Source organism: Pygocentrus nattereri, chromosome 15 (assembly GCF_015220715.1).
Source record: "Pygocentrus nattereri isolate fPygNat1 chromosome 15, fPygNat1.pri, whole genome shotgun sequence".
In the NCBI taxonomy this organism is placed as follows: domain Eukaryota; kingdom Metazoa; phylum Chordata; class Actinopteri; order Characiformes; family Serrasalmidae; genus Pygocentrus; species Pygocentrus nattereri.
Genome location: NC_051225.1, coordinates 24500054 through 24521245, shown reverse-complemented (window position 1 = coordinate 24521245; position 21192 = coordinate 24500054). Strand labels below are relative to the sequence as shown.

General features: G+C 38.0%; 1 protein-coding gene across 2 annotated transcripts; it reads right to left on the bottom strand.

The window, feature by feature from the left end:
• Positions 1 to 296: 296 nt before the first annotated feature.
• On the bottom strand, positions 297 to 19526 carry med16 (mediator complex subunit 16). Of its 2 annotated transcripts, none has more exons than XM_017714260.2 (14): positions 19388 to 19526; positions 18482 to 18589; positions 17521 to 17690; positions 16144 to 16575; positions 14637 to 14742; positions 14329 to 14484; positions 12926 to 13143; positions 12335 to 12541; positions 11207 to 11417; positions 10360 to 10493; positions 8871 to 9066; positions 6348 to 6564; positions 2316 to 2399; positions 297 to 790 (listed from the first exon to the last, which is right to left on the bottom strand). In XM_017714260.2, exons 1-14 carry the CDS (start codon positions 19524 to 19526, stop codon positions 664 to 666), a joined length of 2505 nt encoding a protein of 834 aa, XP_017569749.1. In that variant the 3' UTR covers positions 297 to 663. The 2 variants fall into 2 exon arrangements, with proteins under 2 accessions (XP_017569749.1, XP_017569750.1); XM_017714261.2 differs by having other exon boundaries at positions 664 to 790; positions 8871 to 9063.
• Positions 19527 to 21192: the final 1666 nt, after the last annotated feature.

Sequence of the window (21192 nt, the reverse complement as noted above, 5' to 3'; positions counted from 1 at the left end):
TAGACTACACCTCTGATTTAAACTTTAATAAAAAATTAAAAAGGTAACTATGTGTATTGCAAGCCTGTCAAATGTAGGCTTTCCTATTTCAATTTGCTTCACTTTGTGTTAATGAACCCAGTGGACCAGTTCTGACACAGCTGGTCCTGATTGCTCCTTTAAAATCTGCTGACCCATCAGTGTTTTCAGGCAAGACTCATTTGGATGTGCCAGAGGAGAGTTTCACACAAGATCTAGCACCTCTCCTTGGCATTATGCTGCCATACCAGCAAGACTTAATTCAGGCTCAGTGCTCATTATGGTCAACTCTGACTTGGAGTTTATTGCAAGCTAAAATGGTACAAAAAGAGATATGAAAAGCAAACTAGGTCAATATTTACAGGCAAAACATGACATTCACCCTTTGCAAGTAATGGACATGTTAGCGTGTGACTGGGGGTTAAACCTGGCAGTGCAAACGAAATCTGAAAGAAAAAAAAAATCTCTATTACTGCCGTATCTGTTCCTGGTTACATCCAAAACTGACTCACTAGATTTGTGAGCCACAGAAGTAGGGCATTAGAGCTGGACTGCAGAGGGTTTAAGACTGAATGAGATGCATCCTTTGAACATCACACACTGTCTGTCTGGTTTGGGCAGAGTCCATGAAAAAGGTTTATAATTTCAGGAGAGAGAGTGGGGGATTTTCCTCCAGAGACCCCCACACAGACAGTTCTTAATCCAGCGCTGTTCCCACTGCTTCATAGCATTGGTCTTGTTTGGGGAGCGCAGCATCGTGACACAGCCACACCTGACAAAGAGGCAGCATAATTAGATTGGAGGCTTATGCGGTGGGGACATTTTAAAAAGAATGATGTAATGAATTGAGGGGAAAAAATAAATGTATACATTTAAAATGCAAATGTAGCAAGAATGTAGTCAATCAGCCAAGATTTGTTTTGTGTCCAAAGTTATGAGGTAATGTAGCCAACAAGTAATGGAAGTGAATATAAACAAATTAGCATTGAAACCAATAATATATAAGTGGTTAATATTATTTTTCCACACCAAATGGATTAATAGGTGGGCAAAAGTCATTACACTTCAAATAAAATATTGCAGTGTGTGTGTGTGTGTGTGTGTGTGTGTGTATGTATATATATATATATATATATATATATATATATATATATATATATATATATATATATATATATATATATATACACACACACACACACACACACACACACACACACACACACACACACACACACACACACACATTTTATATATACACACATACATACTTACACTTTAGGTGCCCCTGGTTAGATTACTTTCTGTTGATTTTCTAAGTGAAAATAAGTTAACACATCCTCTATAGGGAACACACATTTTAATGTACAACTACTGTGTTTATTTACTGAATAATTTAATAATAATTACTTATAATAATTCACTAATTACTAATAATTAACTTAATAAACTGAAAAAAATACAATAAAACAAGGCCTGTGCAAAAGTTATGGCATATCTTATATATTTAATTTTTTTCAATAAGTAAAATTCATTAAATAAACAGATACTGTGAGCAAAAACGTGCAGAAGCTGACATGGGTGTCTCGACTTTTGCCCACATTACATAATACATATACAGTGTGAAAAAACACAAGAGCTGATTGAATGAAATGATTTAAGCATTTGGGCTAATTTGATGGGTAAACTTCCACTACTTGTTAGCTGTATTAGCCTTTTATTGCTAGTGCAAAAAATAAAGCAGCAAATTTCAGAGAGGTGATGCATGATGATATTGGAATCATATCAGTATCTGCAGATTTTTGTTTAAAAGAAAACTTCTGACAATGGACAGATGTTTAAAATTGCCTCGGGCATATTTCATATTGTATGAATCAAAGCAAAGAACATTTAGGCAATGCTGGGCTAATATGCTAAAATACCTGCTTTTTTCCATTTAACTGCATTCGTAACGCTTCAGAAAGATATCTAATATTCCTCTGTAAATGTTAATCCCATTTGATAAATGTTTAGGTATCAGCATTGTCAGATAAGCAGATAAAAATACTGTATATCAGCATTGACCCACAATTTCCAAGCCTACGTTTGACACCAAACATGTCTTGGGTGATCGACTACATTTGGGGTAATGGTAAAATAATGTAAATCAGATTTGTCCTCAAAGTATTGCTTCAACAGTAAAACCAATAAAATGAGGATAAACAAATAACATAAAATGATACTAAGTATGAGTAATATTTTCTTACATTGTTCAAAATTACTAATGCATAATCATTTAATGATTCATGTATTTGTACCTGGTGCAAGCCTTGCTGTCCTCAGTTGGAGAGATGCCCATGTGTAAACAGCGCAGGTTGTCCATCCTCTGCGACGCTGGACTCCTGAAAAGATATTTATGTTATGAGATAATGACAGAAGACCTTGCAAAGGTACACAGTCAGTTCACAGTGTACACAGGATTTGTTCAGAAATGTTCTGGTTGTTTTTGATTTCTCTTCATCGCCAGAGGCAGAGAGCACTAGTCTAGACTGAGACACACAGTTTTTATGACATGCCCACGCAGCCTTCCAAGCTGATGCTAAGCTATAATCACCACACACTTTATGTAAAGGCCGATTTGAACTCCCTGACATTTATTACTAAACTAAATCAACATTTAGTCTGGACGTGCCATTTTGCTAAAGAGGTTCAGGGGTGCAAAGTGATATTGATATAAATGAGACATCATACAGCTCTTACTGCATTAAAAATTTCTTTCATTTGGCGCTCTTAATGCAGTAATGGAGTTTATTAAAAGTCTGAGCCATTATTCAATTAAAAAACACTGATAAAGAAAATTCTCTAATACTATTAGCTTATCAACAGAAATGGCTATTTCTTGAAGCATTAATAACAGCAGACAGCATAAACAGAAAAACAAACTGATGCAGTTAAACTGCTAACTAGGAGAGAGGAGCAGGTTAACCTTAGCTTAGCTAACATGACAACATCTGAGGGAGTGACGTCGATCACCTGACAGCCAAGGAACAAAAAGGTGAAATTAAACCTGTTCCATGGTGTTTGGATCTGTTGGAACTTAACGTTAGCTTAGCGAGCAGTTCCACACACCACAGTACAGGTCTGATTCTGACTAACCAGTGCCCTGCTGACACAAGCATAAATGATAACCAACGTCTGACAGAGCAAAAGTCGAGTGAGTGGCGTCGAAATGACAAAAGGCTCAAAATCTGTTCTGTGGTGTTTGAGACTGTAGCATTTTGGCTAAACTAACAAGAACTTACGTTAGCAGGCCACAGCACAGGCTTGGCTCAAGCTAACTGAGGCTATAATGACACTAGTTCAAAAGAGAGCACCAAGTCGAGTGACTGGAGTTAAAGTGAAAGCCAAAATTTAACATGTTCTGTGGTATGTGTAGCTCTTGGCTGTCACTGAGCTTCCATCACACCTATCAGTGAGCTCCAACACCACCAATCAGTGAGTCCCTCTTAAATAGAAATGGGTGGAATGTGTTTATTTGGTGGGTCAGATGCTGAATAGAAACTGGACACGTCATAATTTTTTTAATACCATAATTTTTACACACCTTATTACCTTTACACTGCCCAAACCTATTATGCACAGTTGACAGTTGGCACTATTTGCTGCAGAGCCAGGATTTGTTTGTAGGTAGGCTTATTGAAAAGCAGACAGGCTAGCCACAGTTGGTCACTAAATGGAAAAGGCCTACTGTCTAATTGTTTAAAAACCTAAAAAGAAAAACAGCCAATAGAAGAAAACAAAACTGTCTTGCAATAAAATCTTGAAGACTAAAATGTAAAACTGACAGAGCTGTTACTTCATACCTCTGACACTGGTAATAACAGATACGACAGGTTTGTTCATTTTATTAAAAAAAGCTGTTCAAAGAACTTCCTCACTCCATGTAATGCTATGTATATAAACATCTCATTACTCATGATTAAATGCTTAGTTATTTAATACGTCTCATTATGTAACATTCGGCAAATGAACTCTACACTGGATTACATGTCATAATTCACTTGCAGCCAGTGGCAATTCACAATACGTTATCCATGCTCAGTTATGTGTGACCTCCATCAAGATTAAAGCAAGTCCTGCATATTGGCTTACAGACAAGGTTGAAACCTAATCATGTTGTAATTTAAAAATGCAAACACATTTAATTAGATTTTATGTAACACTATGTACAAATATTAACCTATTTTATTTTGGTTCCTTAAGAGGTCCATTACTACAAATTTAAATAATACAAAAATCCCCATTTCTGTCCTTCCTCACTGGAAGAGTAGCCCATTAGCACGTCTGAATAACACAGAATTCATGTAGATCTACACAGAAAGTCAGGTTTTCATATAAACATTTAACATAAAAACGATGCATCCATGGTAAGTGGATTAATACAAAGAGGCAATGTAAAGTTAATCCCTATTAATCATGTCATTACTTCATGATACAAGACGAAAAATACATTAGGTCATATCAGTTATTTGAAAATATTTACTAACTAGACACTAGACACCCTGTTTGAATCTTGGTTTTTAATTTATTGATGAATCATTGAGGGCTGGAGAATTCCCCTGTCAGCGATGTATACAATGGTACCTCTTTTTCTGTTCAGTTCTCCAGGGAGAAATACACTGGCTACTTGGAACATTTAACTAAACAGTAGAGCACAGCTGAGAATTCCAGAACACATACTAGCCGCTGTTTGCAGTTTACAATCAATCCTTAGTGTCTTATTCGGTTGAATAAATAGTTAGAGTAGTTAGGATAGTGGACATGTCTTTTTTTAATGTGAACAAATGGACAGTGCTGATGTAAAAACAGAACCAAACAATGTAATCAAAACTCTGGCTAACTCAGTGATCCTGAGTGTCTTTGGAGTGAACACTTTACAGGCAGACGTCCAAAACAACAAGCACCTTTTTTAGGCAGCAGTCATGGGCTGGAGGTTAAGGAGCCTAATAGGAGCCTTAGGACGTCTAATTCCACAGTGTGCGAACACTGTTGGCTGATGGATGGTTCTAAATTCTAAACCTAGTCTCACTTTCATTTTAGATATCTTCCATGGATCTTGAGGCATTATATATTAAACACAGTGGTGATCCATGATTAGTACAGCATGGGCCATAAACGTAAAAACAGTCAAAACATCAGGCAAAAACCCACCTCTATGATGATGCTAACTTCTGCTAGCATCAGTACAAGATTCCAGTAGTTGCAAATGCGAATCTCTGTCCTTCTTTTTTAATGAAGGAGTTTTGAGTGGGGTGTAGGAACAGGAATGACTGTGGTACAGTTTACTACATACTGAGACCAGGTGTAATGTACACAAGAATTTTTTGCAGCATTCATGTCTAAAATTTATTTTACATAACCTTTACAAATATGTACTTCAATCATATGGAAAAGTGGGAGGAACCCTGGTCAAATAGCATGTTTTAAGCTGATTTTCTGAGGGAAAATAGGTTTACACACCGCTGCATATTTAATACATAATTGCTGCTACATTGTTGCATTTAACATATTGGCAAATAAATAAATAGATACAATGTGGTCTGTGCAAATGTTTTGGCACATTTTATATTTTAAGATTAATTATTTCATAGTGAACCGTTAAATTTAGCAAATAAATAGAAGTTGTGCACTAAAATTATACATAACTCTGAAGTGGTTCAGACAAACATTCTAAGCTCCGACTCAAACACTCTGTCATCTACAGTGTAACTTCATAGCTTTCACATAATTAGCAGAAAACTAGGAAGCTCTCTATTTTGTCTAGCAATAAAAGTCTTATTAGAATCAATGATTCTATGATAATCATCTAGAATAGATTATTCTATGATGACTTAGAAAGCTTTACAGCACTGAGTATGAAGTTAGAATAAATAGAACATCCCATGCTTCATATTCGAAGTGATCAAAGTGATCAAATCCTGAGGTGGATAACTTTACATAAATATATAGTTAATAGATAATTATGGCATATAACAAAATATGAGACAAATGTCTAATATCGCCTTTTAATGTCTAATTTATAATAACTGAATTGATGCATATACAACACTAAATTATTAATATATCATATAGTGATTCTAAAATGTTTTAGTAATTGTTATCAAAAAAAAGTTATATGTTTGTGCAGCATTAAACAGGTTATATGGTTTTCTTGCTTGTGCTTATTAGTACAACATGTAAGTTCTCACATGGTATCAAGCCAACCAAACAGACCAACAATAACTGTCTCTCAAATCAGTTTAGATCTTATCAAGTATTTCTCACAAGAGGGCACTGTGAGCACTTCTTACCTGGAGAAAATCTCCATCTGTGAGTTGGGGTTGAGTCCAGGCAGGGTGTAGGGCTTGCCAAACTGTAGCCGCAGCTGGTGTTTGCTCTGGATCTTAGTGATCACTCCGTCATTGATGGGCAGCCAGTCCATGCTGGGCACAAGCAGCTGGCTGGGCAGCAGACAGCATTCATCCAACAACGTCTCATCCGGTTCCTGGGGGTGGCTCTCGTCCCGGGCTGCAGAAAAGATTTTTCTGGGGTATCAAAGTCACAGACCTATGTACATCTATGAAGACAGAAAGGTAAGTAAAATACTATATTTCCAAAGTTTTTCAGTCGTCTGCCTTCACACGGATATGAACTTGAGTGACATGCCATTCTTTATCCATAGGGTTTAATATGTCAGACCATCCTTTGCAGCTATAACAGCTTTAAATCTTGTTGAAGGAGGGTGTTTATGGGAATTTTTGACTATTCTTCCAGAAAAGCATTTGTGAGGTCAGACACTGATGCTGGATGAGAAGGCCTGGCTCGCAGTCTCCGCTCTAATTCATCCCAAAGGTGTTCTATCGGGTTGAGGTCAGATTTCTTGGTCTGCTGAAGCATTAAGAGTTCCTTTCACCAGAATTAAGGGACGGAGCCCAACTCCTGAAAAACAAGCCCACACCATAATCCCCACTCCACCAAACTTTACACTTGGCACAATGCAGTCAGACAAGTACCGTTCTCCTGGCAACCGCTAAACCCAGACTCGTCCATTGGATTACCAGATGGAGAAGTGTGATTAATCACTCCAGAGAACACGTCTCCACTGCTCTAGATTCCAGCGGTGGCGCTTTATACCACTGCATTTGGCGCTTTGCATTGCGCTTGGTGAAGTAAGGCTTGGATGCAGCTGCTCGGCCATAGAAACCCATTCCATGAAGCTCTCTATGCTTTTCTTGGGCTAATCTGTGCGCTATGCTCCTCAGCATCCACTGACCCCACCCTCTCATTTTATGTGGCCTACCACTACATGGCTGAGTCCCAATCACTTCCACTTAGTTATAATACCACTGACAGTTGACTGTGGAATATTTAGTAGGGAAATTTCATTAATGGTCTTGTACAGGTAGCGTCCTATAATAGTACCATGCTGGAATTCACTGAGCTCCTGAGAGCAACCCATTCTTTCACTAATGTTTGTAAAAGCAGTCTGCAGGCCTAGGTGCTTGATACACCTGTGGCCATGGAATCTGTGGCTGCCCATGGAAGTGATTGCAACACCTGAATTCAATGATTTGGATGGGTGACTGAATACGTATTGTAATATAGTGTATATGAATCATTCTACCCAACTGGTTCAAAGTTAAAATTGAAAGAAAAAAAAAAACATTTTGGACTGTTAACTGACTTGAAATTTAGACTTCTGTTTCGAGTGACCCTGTTACTTAATCATATTTATTTAAACCTAAATAAATGATTGAACATTTCATAAACACTAACAGACCTATAACAAATGTTTCCATAGTAGCAATTTTAGCTAATTTTGAGCACAGTTACAAACACAACTTTGAACAGTTCTACATACAAGAAATCATAATATTTTTCAACAAAACTAAAAGTTTACTTTAATGCAAAAAGTGCATTTCAATAGTGACAATTCCTAATGCTGCACATTGATTCTAAGATTTTGGAACACATTGACTTCAAAACAATGGGATTAAATTGCTCTCCATGTGGTCAGGAGGGACAAGAATGCAGTCTCTCTTCCGGTCCAGCTCTAAAATGCAAGGGTGTGGCTAAAATAAGGCTTCTTCTATGGACTAAAATTCTGTGTTTTGGTAGTGGCATGAAAACATGGGATTGCATTTTTTGCATAAAGTTTTGATTACATTTACATTTAACATTTACAGCATTTAGCAGATGCTCTTATCCAGAGCGACTTACAAGAAGTGGTTTGTCTACTAGAGAAAGTATCTTTGCTAGTTACCAATAGCATAGAGAAAAAGACAGTCCTGAGCTCAGGTACTGCTAGAAATAATTAAGTATTATTTTTTTCAAGTTAAATTGGAGGGGTTAGGGCTTGGGACATACACCTATTTGGCCAAAACCTTATCTCAAAACTACAAACAATGTCTCAGGCATCAGGCCTCAGAAGTATTCATAATGATTTCAAATAACTTTCTGTTAGGAAACTTTTAGATGCATTCAACTCTTCAGATGTCTGGTTCACTAACACCGTAAACAATTCTGACTTGGTAAGTCAGTTTCTCTAGGACAGTGTATTTCTTATCAAACCACTCTGAACAACTTATGAATTATACACAATATTTTTAAAATATTTTTAAAAATATATTTTTAAAAAAATGGTAGAATTCCTCTTTAGATTTCAGATAGATCACTATTCTGAGGGCGTTTCCCTTTTTTTTCTTTATTTCACATTTCTCTTCTCTTTAACGTTCCCAGTAGAAAAATAACATTTTCCTTGCTAAATATAATTTCTAAAGGACTGGCTCCAACAACAGATGGTGTTGTTAAGGCGCACAGAGCAATGTACTCACAGCAGAGCCAGAGCTTGGTAAGGAGGCGGAAGAGCAGAGACATGCTGTCCTGGTTGTCGGACGTGGCTGTGTAGATAGGCAGGCAGCCAGGCTTCAGCAGGCCCCAGATGCGGATCATCACCATCATCTCTCTCAGCATGCCCAGAGAGGGCCCGTCCCGCAGGAAGCCAAAGCCTGGACGCACTATGGAGCCCTGCTTTGTGGAAGAGGAGCGATTGAAAATGCATCAGTCTCAGTGCTGCAAAAAACAATCTCTTAAAATTAACTACCATGATTTTAATAACTTATAACTTCCAATAAAACTTACACAGCATAGGCTGCTTTAGTTTCAATGAGACAGCAGCCATTTGTATGTAGTTATTAGATGAAAAAATACACTGCAATTATTTATTCATTTGGGTTGTGCCAGAATCTGGCAATCCAATATGTATCAGGATACAATTTTTACAATTTAATATATTGTGATATAGTCTGATATAATATAAGTGATAAGTGATGTATTATTTTTTTTTTAAGTCTAATTTTAGGAAAACTGGCAAAGTATATATATATATAAAAAAAAAAAAAAACCACCACATGCATAAAATCTGATTACAAGAAAAGTATAATGGCTGAAGATTATAGATTATAACACTGCTATATAGCAGTTGGGGGTTTAAAAACAACATCAATTGAACCCCTTTGTTGGTTCAATCATTTTCTATGCACTGACTAACTACAGGCATATATGTACCTTTAGTTTATATAGGCACAAGGCTGAAGCTGGCTTCATGTTCGCCAGCTTCTTGTTTGAATCTCAGAGAACTTTTAGAAGTGACAAGCTACGGAGAAAAGATAGGATTGTTGTTTGTTTACTTGGCAGAACTGCCGCACTGTTATAGAAAAATACACAGTCCAGTCTGTCAACAGCTTAGCCTACTGTAACATTAAATGTAGGCTAACTGTGATGTTAACAGTAATAGTTTTAACGTTACTGAAGCAGGCATATCTGACATGTTGCCAGGGTCACTGAGGCTATGTGATATGTATTTCATAAAACACCCATCAGCTGACCATGAATGCTCATAACCTCTTTTGTTACTCTGCTCGACTTGCGTCAGCTGATTGTTGTGATTTGTGGTATTCCAAACACACACTGACAACAGGGAAATTGCAATGCGCCCTCTGATGGATAAACTACACAATGACAACACTCATGGCATGGTTGAAGGATCTGTCTTCCACCTCTCATTTTCTTTTTTTAATTGTCATTTATCAGCCATTATAAATGCGACACCAACTTATCTGGAAATAGCTCACACTGGATGGCTGATTTATCGTTCAGCCTTTAATAAAGATACATTACAGAAGTCTTAATGAGTTGCACAAGATATGAGGGGACAGGAAGAAAGCTCACACTGACTAATCCTGTCCTTGTCTAAAGATTTCTTCACCATCTATTTGCTCTCCTGCTATTCTACTGTTCGTAATGCATGTATACTAAACTGACCTGGTTGGGCAGATTGGAAAGCAGGTAGAGAACGAAGTCTCCCACCCACTGAATGAGCTGTTGAAGGGATTGGAGCGGAGGCCCATCCAAAACAAACTCCTCTGTCTTCAGGTTAATCATCACCTTGTCAATGTCTGGTCAAAATAAAGAGATGAGAGATGTACAAGTAAATGAGTCATTAAAGTCAGTAACTGGCTACGACTGTATTAGAATGCTGATTAACAATCCTGAGGCAGTTAGCCAAAGCACTCAGGCAAACATAAATTAATAAATAAATACAAAATTCATAACAGAAGAGCATTTTAACATTTACATTTGAATACATATTATTATAATGCAATATTTAAACAAAAAGTATTTTAAGATCCTAAAAAAAAAAAAAAAAAAAAAAAAAATCAGTGTTATGAGTAGAAAGCAAATGAATTTTTTTAATTGTGGGCAGCTAAAATAAGTGGTGATTTAAAATGTAATACTATTAGTTTATATAATAGTACAATATCACTAAAAATACTACATTAAAAAACCAAAACCATCACCCAGCACATACTGCAGATATTTCCTCCTGTATCTTCTCTCTCTCGCAAGTTCAGGCCTATTTAAAATGTCCATCTCACTTTTATTTTACAGTTTCTGACCACTATTCATGACGTATTCATGTTTTGTTGAAATTTTTTCAAGACTTTATCTTAATATCTATAAAATACCCATTTTCATAAAGTTATTTGGGTTATTTAATTTTTACAAAATTATATTTCTTTCAGCAGAACAAAATAATACAAAACAAATGCTTCTTGGACCCGCTGTATGTGTAATAGAAGTAACAGAAGCTATAGTGCGAGTATATTACCAGTGTCTGTGTTCTTGGCGCAGATCTCTGCCAGTCGGTCTCCTGGACTTTTGTCTGGTGTGTTGAGGACGTGGGGTCTGAGCAGAGATTTGAGAGTGGAGCTAATGGCAATGAGGAGTAGTTTGGCATGAAAATCACACGCTCGGGCTGCTGTGGCTGAGGACAGTTTACACAAGGATGCCTTCACAGCCACGATTCGGGTAGATAGCACCTTGAATAACACAAACAAAAAACAAACAAAAAAAAACAAACATGCTTAGTCAATTATTAATCATGCTACTATACAATTTACATTTGATAAAGACTATAATTCAGAATTTGGCAGTCATATGTTTTTGCATACAATTACTCAAACATGACAATATTATTAGAATAATTCTACTATGGTAGTTTTGTGCAACTTCAAGTTTAAAACAGTTGATAGGAAGCTGTAAAAAAAAAAAAAGATAAATAGACAAAACTGCAGATGATTCTTCTGAAATGGTTTATCAAGTTAAAATTAAATTCATTATTATAATGAAACTATGCATTGAATGTCAAAGTTTCTAAGGTAAACAAGTTGATAAAACCTTACTGTAATTACACATTACATTATTTCTTGTTCTTGAAATACCATATATACAAAATACTTTTGGTGTGTACCTTATATTTTCGAGATGTCACAAAAAAATAAGACACTCATTGATCCACCTATTCAGCTTATAGCTGTTAAGCTCCACCCATCCACACTGAAGTTATACAGACTATTTCAGCCAGGACTGATTGTTGAAGAAGGTATAACACAGGACAGCCAATCAGAACAGTGGTCATTTACATGCATCAGTCTTAAAGACACAGTAACAAAAACAGTCTGTTTATCGATCACTAGCATAAAAATAAAAATATATGGAAAATGCAGAATGCGTGTCTTATGAACTGTATTGTGAATGCCAGGAACTTGGGTTAAGAAAGCACTTATATTGGCTGGTTCCAATTTGTTTTCATTGTCCTTGTTCTCAGCTGATACACTACCATGAATATCTTAATGAGATAATACCCCTGGCCACACACTACGCAAACTTTCCTCACTTCCCTTTCTGAATAATGCATGGCAAATAATAAGTCTATCCATTTTGACATGTCATGTACCTGCTGCAGAGCTTGATTTTGTCTCATGTACTCCTCATGGAGCTTCTCCACCAGGTTATGGACCATGCTAGGTTGCACATGCAGCAGTACATCCCACCAGTCATAGCCTGTTACCATACAGTACTCCAGAAGGAACAGCAGGTGGCGCAGCAGAGTGTTCATGTCCAACATCTGCCCCATGGAGGGCGAGACACGGATCATGTTCAGCTAAGACCAAGAGTAAAAGACAGAAGAGAGTCATTATCCTGGGGTGTATATTACAATAAGAAATTAATCTGATCATAACTGTAAAAAATTGAATATTCTGTTAATTTTTTCAAAACTGAAATTTCACCACAATTCAATTAAAATAATTTGGTATGATTTAATTACTTATAAAAATATTGACTGGTGTGAGTGGAAGAACTATTTAGAAAGCAACAATATAATATACCACAGGTTTTAATTTTGTAAGTCAAAGCATTTCTTTCCTTCCAAGTGGCAACTGTAAACATTCAAGCCCAAGAAGCTGATATATACATTATCATCAGACATTCGGCAAGTTCAAACTCATTTGCTTCTAGAGTTTAAGACAAACTTTGACCTATGCACCTTGCCATGGTTGTCCACACCAACCAAAGCCAGGGACGTCCACGAGAATTGCAGAGCTTTGAAGTGAACGGTGGGCCCTCCAGCTCTCTGCCGTTTGATGGCCGGCTCATCCCCTACTCGCTGAGACGAGCCAGATGTCCCGTAGAACATTCCCATGGTGTGGAGGGACAGACGGTGCAGTATATGAATACTGCCATCATGGAATGCCAAAGCCAGACCTGCGAGATCACGTTAATGCATTACTTTGCAGATTTGGACCACTTTAAATGTTTATATAATAATAAATCAGAAAATTGGAACGGTCCTCAAGACCAGCCAAATACAATGTCTCTGTACTGAATATCAGTCCCCACTTATCTTCTTGAGTTAATAGAGATTTTACCATGTTAGGTAGGAAGGTTGGTTTACAGTAGTTTGAGAAGCATGTATCCAAAATCTGATCAAATGGCACTGAACCTGGCAGAAAAAGGTTGCACTTGAACCATTAAACTAATTTTCAGACTACTGAAGCAGGTACAAGGACCATTTTATTTTGTGAATTTAACGGCTTTAGTTTGACTTTAATTTGTGTAAGAATTTATATAACTTGGTCTTGATTTGGCTGAACTCTCATTTGGACTCGGTCTTGACTCTCCTTTAGACTTGCTCTCGGACTCAACAAACGTTTTCTTATTTACAGCCCTAGTAACAGAGCTGTTCTATATATTGCCCTCACCGGTGATTTAAGTCAGACAAGCAAAATTATTTCTTTTCAAAGCTTAGTGTTTTAAAGGTAAACATACATCACGCTCAAGATCTTATACAGCAAATGTCGCTAATAGACGGACTGCGGTCCGAGTCTGGACCTTGACCCTATCCTGGATCTATACACCATAAACTAAGGAGAATTACTTCATTTCAACAGGGTGATCCTACTTTAATCAGGGTAACTTGGAAGGCGGCCTGGGAAACTCACAAACTAATCGCATGTGTTGTAAAAATCACACATGTTGCTACTCAGCCAATCAGACCTGTGCATTACGATGAGTCCCGAGATTTGAGTGAGTGACGCACACATGGGAGATACAAGGTGAGAAACAGCAGTCAGAGAAGAAAGTGAGTGAGATTATTTCACATTGCTCTAAAAGGAGAAAACTGACAAATATTGTTGAAATATTATTGAATTATACTTTATTTGGCATTCAGCTGATGAATGTATAAGATGTTGACAAACCTACTAGGCTATTTCAGTAAACAGTATATGGCACAGAATCATGATGAAAGTTAGTGAATTTTAATTAAATACCTCTGTTATACAGTATATAAATCTGAAATATTACAGTTAAATACATGCATGAAATAAACAGAGAGGCAGAGGGCACTAACTATTTAAACATACTGATTCACAAAAAAGAGAAACTTACCAAGGCCTGGACAAAACTTTGTATCTGAGGCAACCTTAAGGTCAGTATTGGAGATCGAAATGGGCAGTTTAGGTAGTGCCACTGCAGAAACGCGGTCTAGATCATTAGTGGCCGAGAGGATTCGCCACTTCAGAATCATTGGCTGCTTCTCACCCACTGTAAACAGAAAGCCAATCCATATGATAAAGTGCAAAATGACATAGCCACATCATATGCAGCAAGTCCAGTATTAGGCAGGCAAACCACAAACAAAAGTGATCAAGGAGAGTTTAGAAATATATCAGTATGCTGGAGTTCATGTTACTTACCAACAGGTGAACGATGCTGAAATATGTTATTGACTGGAAGTCCCTCTTTTCGTAATGACCAACATTCTACGATGCTCCCCATCTGACTGGATGCGCACAGCAATACCTTCAGAAAGATGAATTATATTACAATCAAGACAAGAATGCACCCCATAACCATAGCACAGTCTTCTTTGTAAACTCAAATTTGATGAATTTGAGCATCAAAGTATGTCGTTCTTCACTGGCTACAGACTGTCTATTCGTAGTCTGTGCCTGTTAGGGCTGGGAGATGAGGACGAAAATCCAATCACCATTTATTCTTCTGTTCCACTTAAAGTCCATAATTACAAATAATCATCATAATGTATTTTCTAATGATACATTTTCTATCTGGATAATATTATGATCCAAGAAGAAAACAATGGTTTTCAGAAGTGCTCCTGAGCCCATGCAGTGATTTCCATTACAGATTCAAGCCTGTTTTAAATGCAGTGATGCTTGTCAGCCTGGAGATCATGGCCAACCAATATTGGTTTTCATTCTTGTCCCTTGCATAAAGAAATTTCTACAGATTCTCTGAATCTTTTAATTATTTTATGTATCATACATGATGAAATCCTCAGGTTCTTTGCTATTTTATGTTGAGAAACGTTATTCTTGAATTGTTACACTATTCACACGCTCAGTCTTTCAGAGTGGTGAACCCCTCCCTATCTTTACTTCTGAAAGACTCAGCCTCTTATGGATGCTCTTTTTACACCCAATCATGTTACTGACCTCTTTACAATGAACCTAATTAGTGGTGAGATGTTCCACCAGGTGTTTTTTTTTGGACTATTAGTGTGATGCTGCTAGTAGAAACAAGCTAAATTTTAAAACAAACGCCTAAAAAGCTTATAGTTTGTCATGATTTTGATCTATGAAGGACTGCAGTTATTAATCTGGTACTCCCCTGACAACACAGTCACTGAAGACAAGCCTTACATTTACTCAGATTAGTAAGCACAGAAAAAACATTCACAACACAGGTTTTAAGTTTAATATTTTTAAAGACAGTTACTCACAGTACATAAAACGCAAGGTGCACAAACAGTGCAAGCAAACCCTGTCTCTACTAGAGATTAGCCCATTAAAGTGTTAAACAACATACACATAAAATGTTCAGCCAGTACCTTTGGTTAAGTTAAATTTTTGATGAACAGCTGATTTTTGACAGGGCTGCTTTTCATTGAACTTAAGGACTGTTTTTTAAATTGTAGGCATGAGGGTGAAAGAGCGCAACTTGTTTGTGGTAGCTTTGTGATGCCCTGACTCCAACTTTCGAGTCTTGCCTTTAGTCCTGCCACTAGGCTTATTTTGAAGCCTAGTGTATTGAAGTAGCAACATTTGCTTCCAATGCCAGATTGTTGAATAGAACTGAAATTTCATAATTCATTCTAAAATAAATAAATAAATAATTATTATCTTTGGTGTTTTATACCCTAGGCCTACTGCCAATATGGCATGTGAAACACTATAATCCTACCTGCTCAGAATTCTCCCGAGTGAGGAATTTGAGGTGCGTGACAGCCGGGTACTTGTCCTTCCGTACCGGGTCGGTGGTGCAGCGCATGAAGAGAGAGGGCAGCAGCTCTGTATCGATGCGGCACTTCTCATTCACCACACTTACACACACTTTGTAGAATTGTACAGGCGAGGAGCTGCTGCCATCTGTTGCGGCCACCACAATGTTTCCTCCGCCAGTGAAGGCAATGTCAGCTAAGGCCACACGTCCACGCAGTCGGCACAGGCTCTCACTAGCCGATAGCAGAGTGCCATTGGGCTTCAGCAGAGACACAGTCACCAGGCCACTCACGGTCACTGCCAGCCAGCCCTCCATGGGTTTACCACCAAACAGAGTGAGTGATGGTGAGAACTTCACCCGGGAGAACTTCTCACCAAAGTTGGTAGAGCCAGACTAGGAAGTAACAAGAACAGGAAGCAAAATGAAATGTTATAGAACCGAAGCATGTAGTAATCACAAAAAACAGCAGTGCTTTTTATGACAATTTAACGAAAGATTTCATTTACACATTTTTCCTGTTATTCTAAGAGTAAACATTCAGCCAAGACAGGTCTGGGATCAGGTCTTTCCATCTTTAGCGCTGCACTGGAGCTACAAGTGTTGCTTCCGTCTTTCTGTTTTAAACCTCACTTTTGATGATATACTTTGAATGTGGGAGGGATTTTAGAAAAACTACAAGCTTGTTGGGGCAGATTCCTGAACACAGACTGTTACAATTGTTTTTTTATTTCATCTGGCTGGAAGTAAGTTTCTTAATCTGCATTTGTTTGCATTTTAATTAAATGTCAAAATCAGTGGCTATGCTAGCAGTTGATATTTGTTTTCTTGTGTGGGCAGGGGTGGTAATTTGTTCTGCACAGCTGAATGCATTTGTATATCCATGCTGGGTACTGTAGTGAGAGAACACTCATGGACAACCCCCCCCCCCCCCCCCCCCCCAAAAAAAAAAAACAAAACAAAACAAAAACTAAATTCTTTGAAACTGAGAAATGCAATGCTGCTATAGAGAATAACAAATAACATAAAATGCTAATTTTTAGGCCTGAATTTGCAATGGAACACTGCATTCATAAATCACACCTGCCTCAAACTTCACTGAGTAATTATACAGATTTGACTATGTGGTTTCTGACACTGTATGACAGCGTTATCTAAAAAAACCCACTTAAGTATTAGCAGCCATCTTGCCACCTATATGTTGTCCATACTTTTACCAGACGTTCACTTTGGACAACAGATGTCTTTTATGATCAATAACATTTCGAGCAAGGGGGAAATGGTGCACATCACCACCAAACTACTGCTTTAAAAAAAAAAAAAAGTTTTTTCCCCATTTACCTTCTCCACATGCAAAGCAAGCTTGACCCCATTATGCAACCATGAGAGAGCCACGATAGGGTCTCCATCAACGGAACTGCTTTGAGTACTTTCCCAGCTGTTCACCAGGTGCTCCGTCATCGCCCAGCACTTGATCTGTCCATCTCCATCAGCAGAGAGCAGTCTGGATCCTAGCCACATATAGTAAAACACAATGCTCAGTTTTAGTAGCTTCAGGGGGTCAAAACCATCCATCCATCCATCCATCCATTTTCTAAGCCACTTCTCCATCAGGGTCGCTGGAGCCTATCCCAGCAGTCTTCGGGTGGAAGGCAGGATACACCCTGGACAGGTCACCAGTCCATCACAGGGCAGGCAGACAGACACAGACAGTCACTCACACCTAGGGGCAATTTAGCACGTCCAATTGGCCTGACTGCATGTCTTTGGACTGTGGGAGGAAACCGGAGAACCCGGAGGAAACCCACACAGACATGGGGAGAACATGCAAACTCCACACAGAGAGAGGTCACCCGGCAGGGGAATCGAACCTAGGCCCTCCTTGCTGTGAGGCGACAGCGCTACCGTGCCGCCCGGGGTCAAAACCACTATGTGTAATTCTGAAATGGCACTCACAAATGCAGATACTGATTGTCATGTGCATATAGCCTGTTGAAAAATTAACAATATTTCACTTTTTACCTTAATCAACATCTGATAGAGAGGAAAACCATAGTAACACTTTACATGTTTGAAATATTTGATGCTACAGATACCTTTGACATTTAGTAGATATAACACAATTTTGTTTTCCATAAATATTCTGAGAAACAGCAATATAAGAAGCACTATTAGCAGTTTCCAAGTTGAGAAGCAGGTCTTGAATTATTGATATTTGAATCTTGAATGACAGATATTTGAACGGGCAGCACATAAAAATAAAATGGTTCTATGTAAATCTTACAAACTTAGATTTACTTACCTGACTGGTCCCACTCCAAACAAGAGATGACTTCAGTATGACCCGAGTTTATAGAGTAGACATCCCAGGGATGTTCAGTGTCAATGATGTGAATCATATGACTGAGATCTAAACCACAAAGAGTATGATGATTATTAATTAAAGACTCCTGACAAAACTGCTATCAGACTTAGAATCCTATATTGTTCGGGCTATAATTACAATAGCAAATTTAAAATTCCTACTTGGATCATAAAAATGTTAACAAAATAAGTCCAATAATGATACATTTATGATATGACGATTAAAAATGAAAGCAAATGTTTAGTAATAACTGCTATGGCATAAGCAAAAAAAATCTTCATACAGTAAAGGAGGTCTTTGACCATAACCAAACAAATTCAATATAGTCTGTAATTAGGTTATTAAAATATAATTGACATCCATTTAAAATCTGATATCTGACAGCCTGTTTGCAACTCTGCTATGTTTTTTTTCCCCCAACAACCATTCAAAGACCTTCAAAATATTTTGCATAATTTCAAAAAGTACATCTATGCTATAACGCCCAACCTAAGTTTCACCTGGGAAATCAACTCATGACACCGGCTCACTTAAGATGTATAGACTCTTCGACTCTAATGTCTAAATGACTAATTTTGTCTTTATAATGAAACTCTTTATAATCAAACATGCAGTTGATCAGTGTTCTCCAAGCACTGGCGATACACACGATATGTTCAAAAAAACAGCGACATAATTTATCGCGATAACGATATACAGATCGTCACACCGCCCAGCCCTAGTTTAAGACGGTACTTTCGTACTGTCATTTTTTGCATGTTACGTTTATAGAGCACGTACTCATATCGCTGGCTACGTTTTGAAAGCTGAAAATGAGATGACTGATATGAAGACGTCTCCTACCTTTATCGTCTTCTTCATTTTTTAGGTCTGTGGTGAAGGCAATGAGGTTTCTACAGGACCACGCACACACCAGCGGGATTGAGGGGCGATGGTTGCTTTTGGGTCTCTTCTCCCACTCGCACATATACACGACCTCCATGGTTAATTCATGGACCTTTCAAAGGAGTGGATACGCCGTATATGTCGTTGAAAATCGCTCAACTGCACAAAGGCGCTCGCATTCATTCAATCTGTGCCACTGCACGAACTAACTAGCTAGCTGTTTAGCTAGTTCGTCAAAACAAAAGCAAGAACTGTTAGCGCTAACAAAGTAAAGGGTGCAAATGCGCCTCGTTTACCAAACTACATCTTATCCGCACGGTTCTGAGAAACAATAACAACGCCAGCGTTTCTGAAACTATTATTTTTCATGGACGTGGAGAAGAGTTGAGTACAGAGTGATTTCAGTTTGACTCTCCCTCTGTAGGGCTGCCTGCTCCTGACACAAAACCGTCAGAGCGCCACTGCTGGACTGGAGTATAATGACCGTGGCGTCATTAAACCGAGATCCTCCTCCATATCCAACGCTTTAAAATTAAAAAGTTAAGTGATACTTTTTAAATCCCACAACCGGGGAAATTCCACCTCCGCATTCAACCCATCCGTGAAGCGAAACACCACATACACACTAGTGAATACACACACACTAGGCGCAGTGAGCACACTTGCCTGAAGCGGTGGGCAGCCCTATCCACGGCACCTGGGGAGTAATTGGGGGTTAGGTGTCTTGCTCAAGGACACCTCAGTCATGGACTGTCAGTGCTGGGGATCGACAACCTTCCATGACAAAGGGAGACTAATAGTTCTCCATAGTTCAATTACTGAGGTGTAATCAAAGTCATTCAGAGTGGTTTATTGTGAAGTAGTTCATTGTAGGGAAACACACTGATTCTGATTTATTTACAGCGGTGGTTATAAGAGCCAGGGGTTGTATGCATACAGCAAATATACCCAGAGGTGGACGAAGTACACAAATCATGTCCATCCATTTTCTAAGCCGTTACAAATCATGTACTTGAGTTAAAAGTAGAGATACCCAAGGTAAAATATTACTCCAGTAAAAGTAGAAGTCCTTACTCTAGACCTCAACTTGAGTAAAAGTACAAAAGTATTTGCCTTCAAATGTACTTAAGTATTCAAAGTAAAAGTACTAAAAGATTAATTATGACTAAGGTCTGTTATCATTTTTATAACAAGACTGGTTTCATGAATTGATTTTAGGTGAAAATCCTCCAGCGTCTCTCTTGGTAAACCAGTCTTTTAACAGAACATCATTAATTAGTGACGCTGACGTCTATTAATATTATCATAAGCACAAAACACTGAAGGTAAACAGTTTCCATCAGGGAGAACCGAGTGGCTCTGAAATCACTTTTACACACAAGCAAAGTTTCAGTTTAAGATTTATTTGTAACTTAGTTACAAGTTGAATAAAAACTGGCTTTAAACTCAGGATCACAAATGAGCTTCCTTTACTATATTTCTCTGTAGGTCTCTGTTGATAAGCATAAGCCAGCCCAAACTAATTCACTATAAAATGAAAGTGTTTGTATGAATTCAGGAAAAAGAAACTTGCCAGGCACGACTGCATATGTGGACATATTTCTATATTGTGGTCTATTTACACAAAGTTAGGTTAGTTCATCATTTAGGTGACATATGTGCTCTCAAATTCTTATGCTGCTGTGCTGACATTGAACCGTGTGCTTGCACTGGGTTAGTATGACCAACAGGTCAAAACAAGCTCAGAACAAAGTGACCGCTGT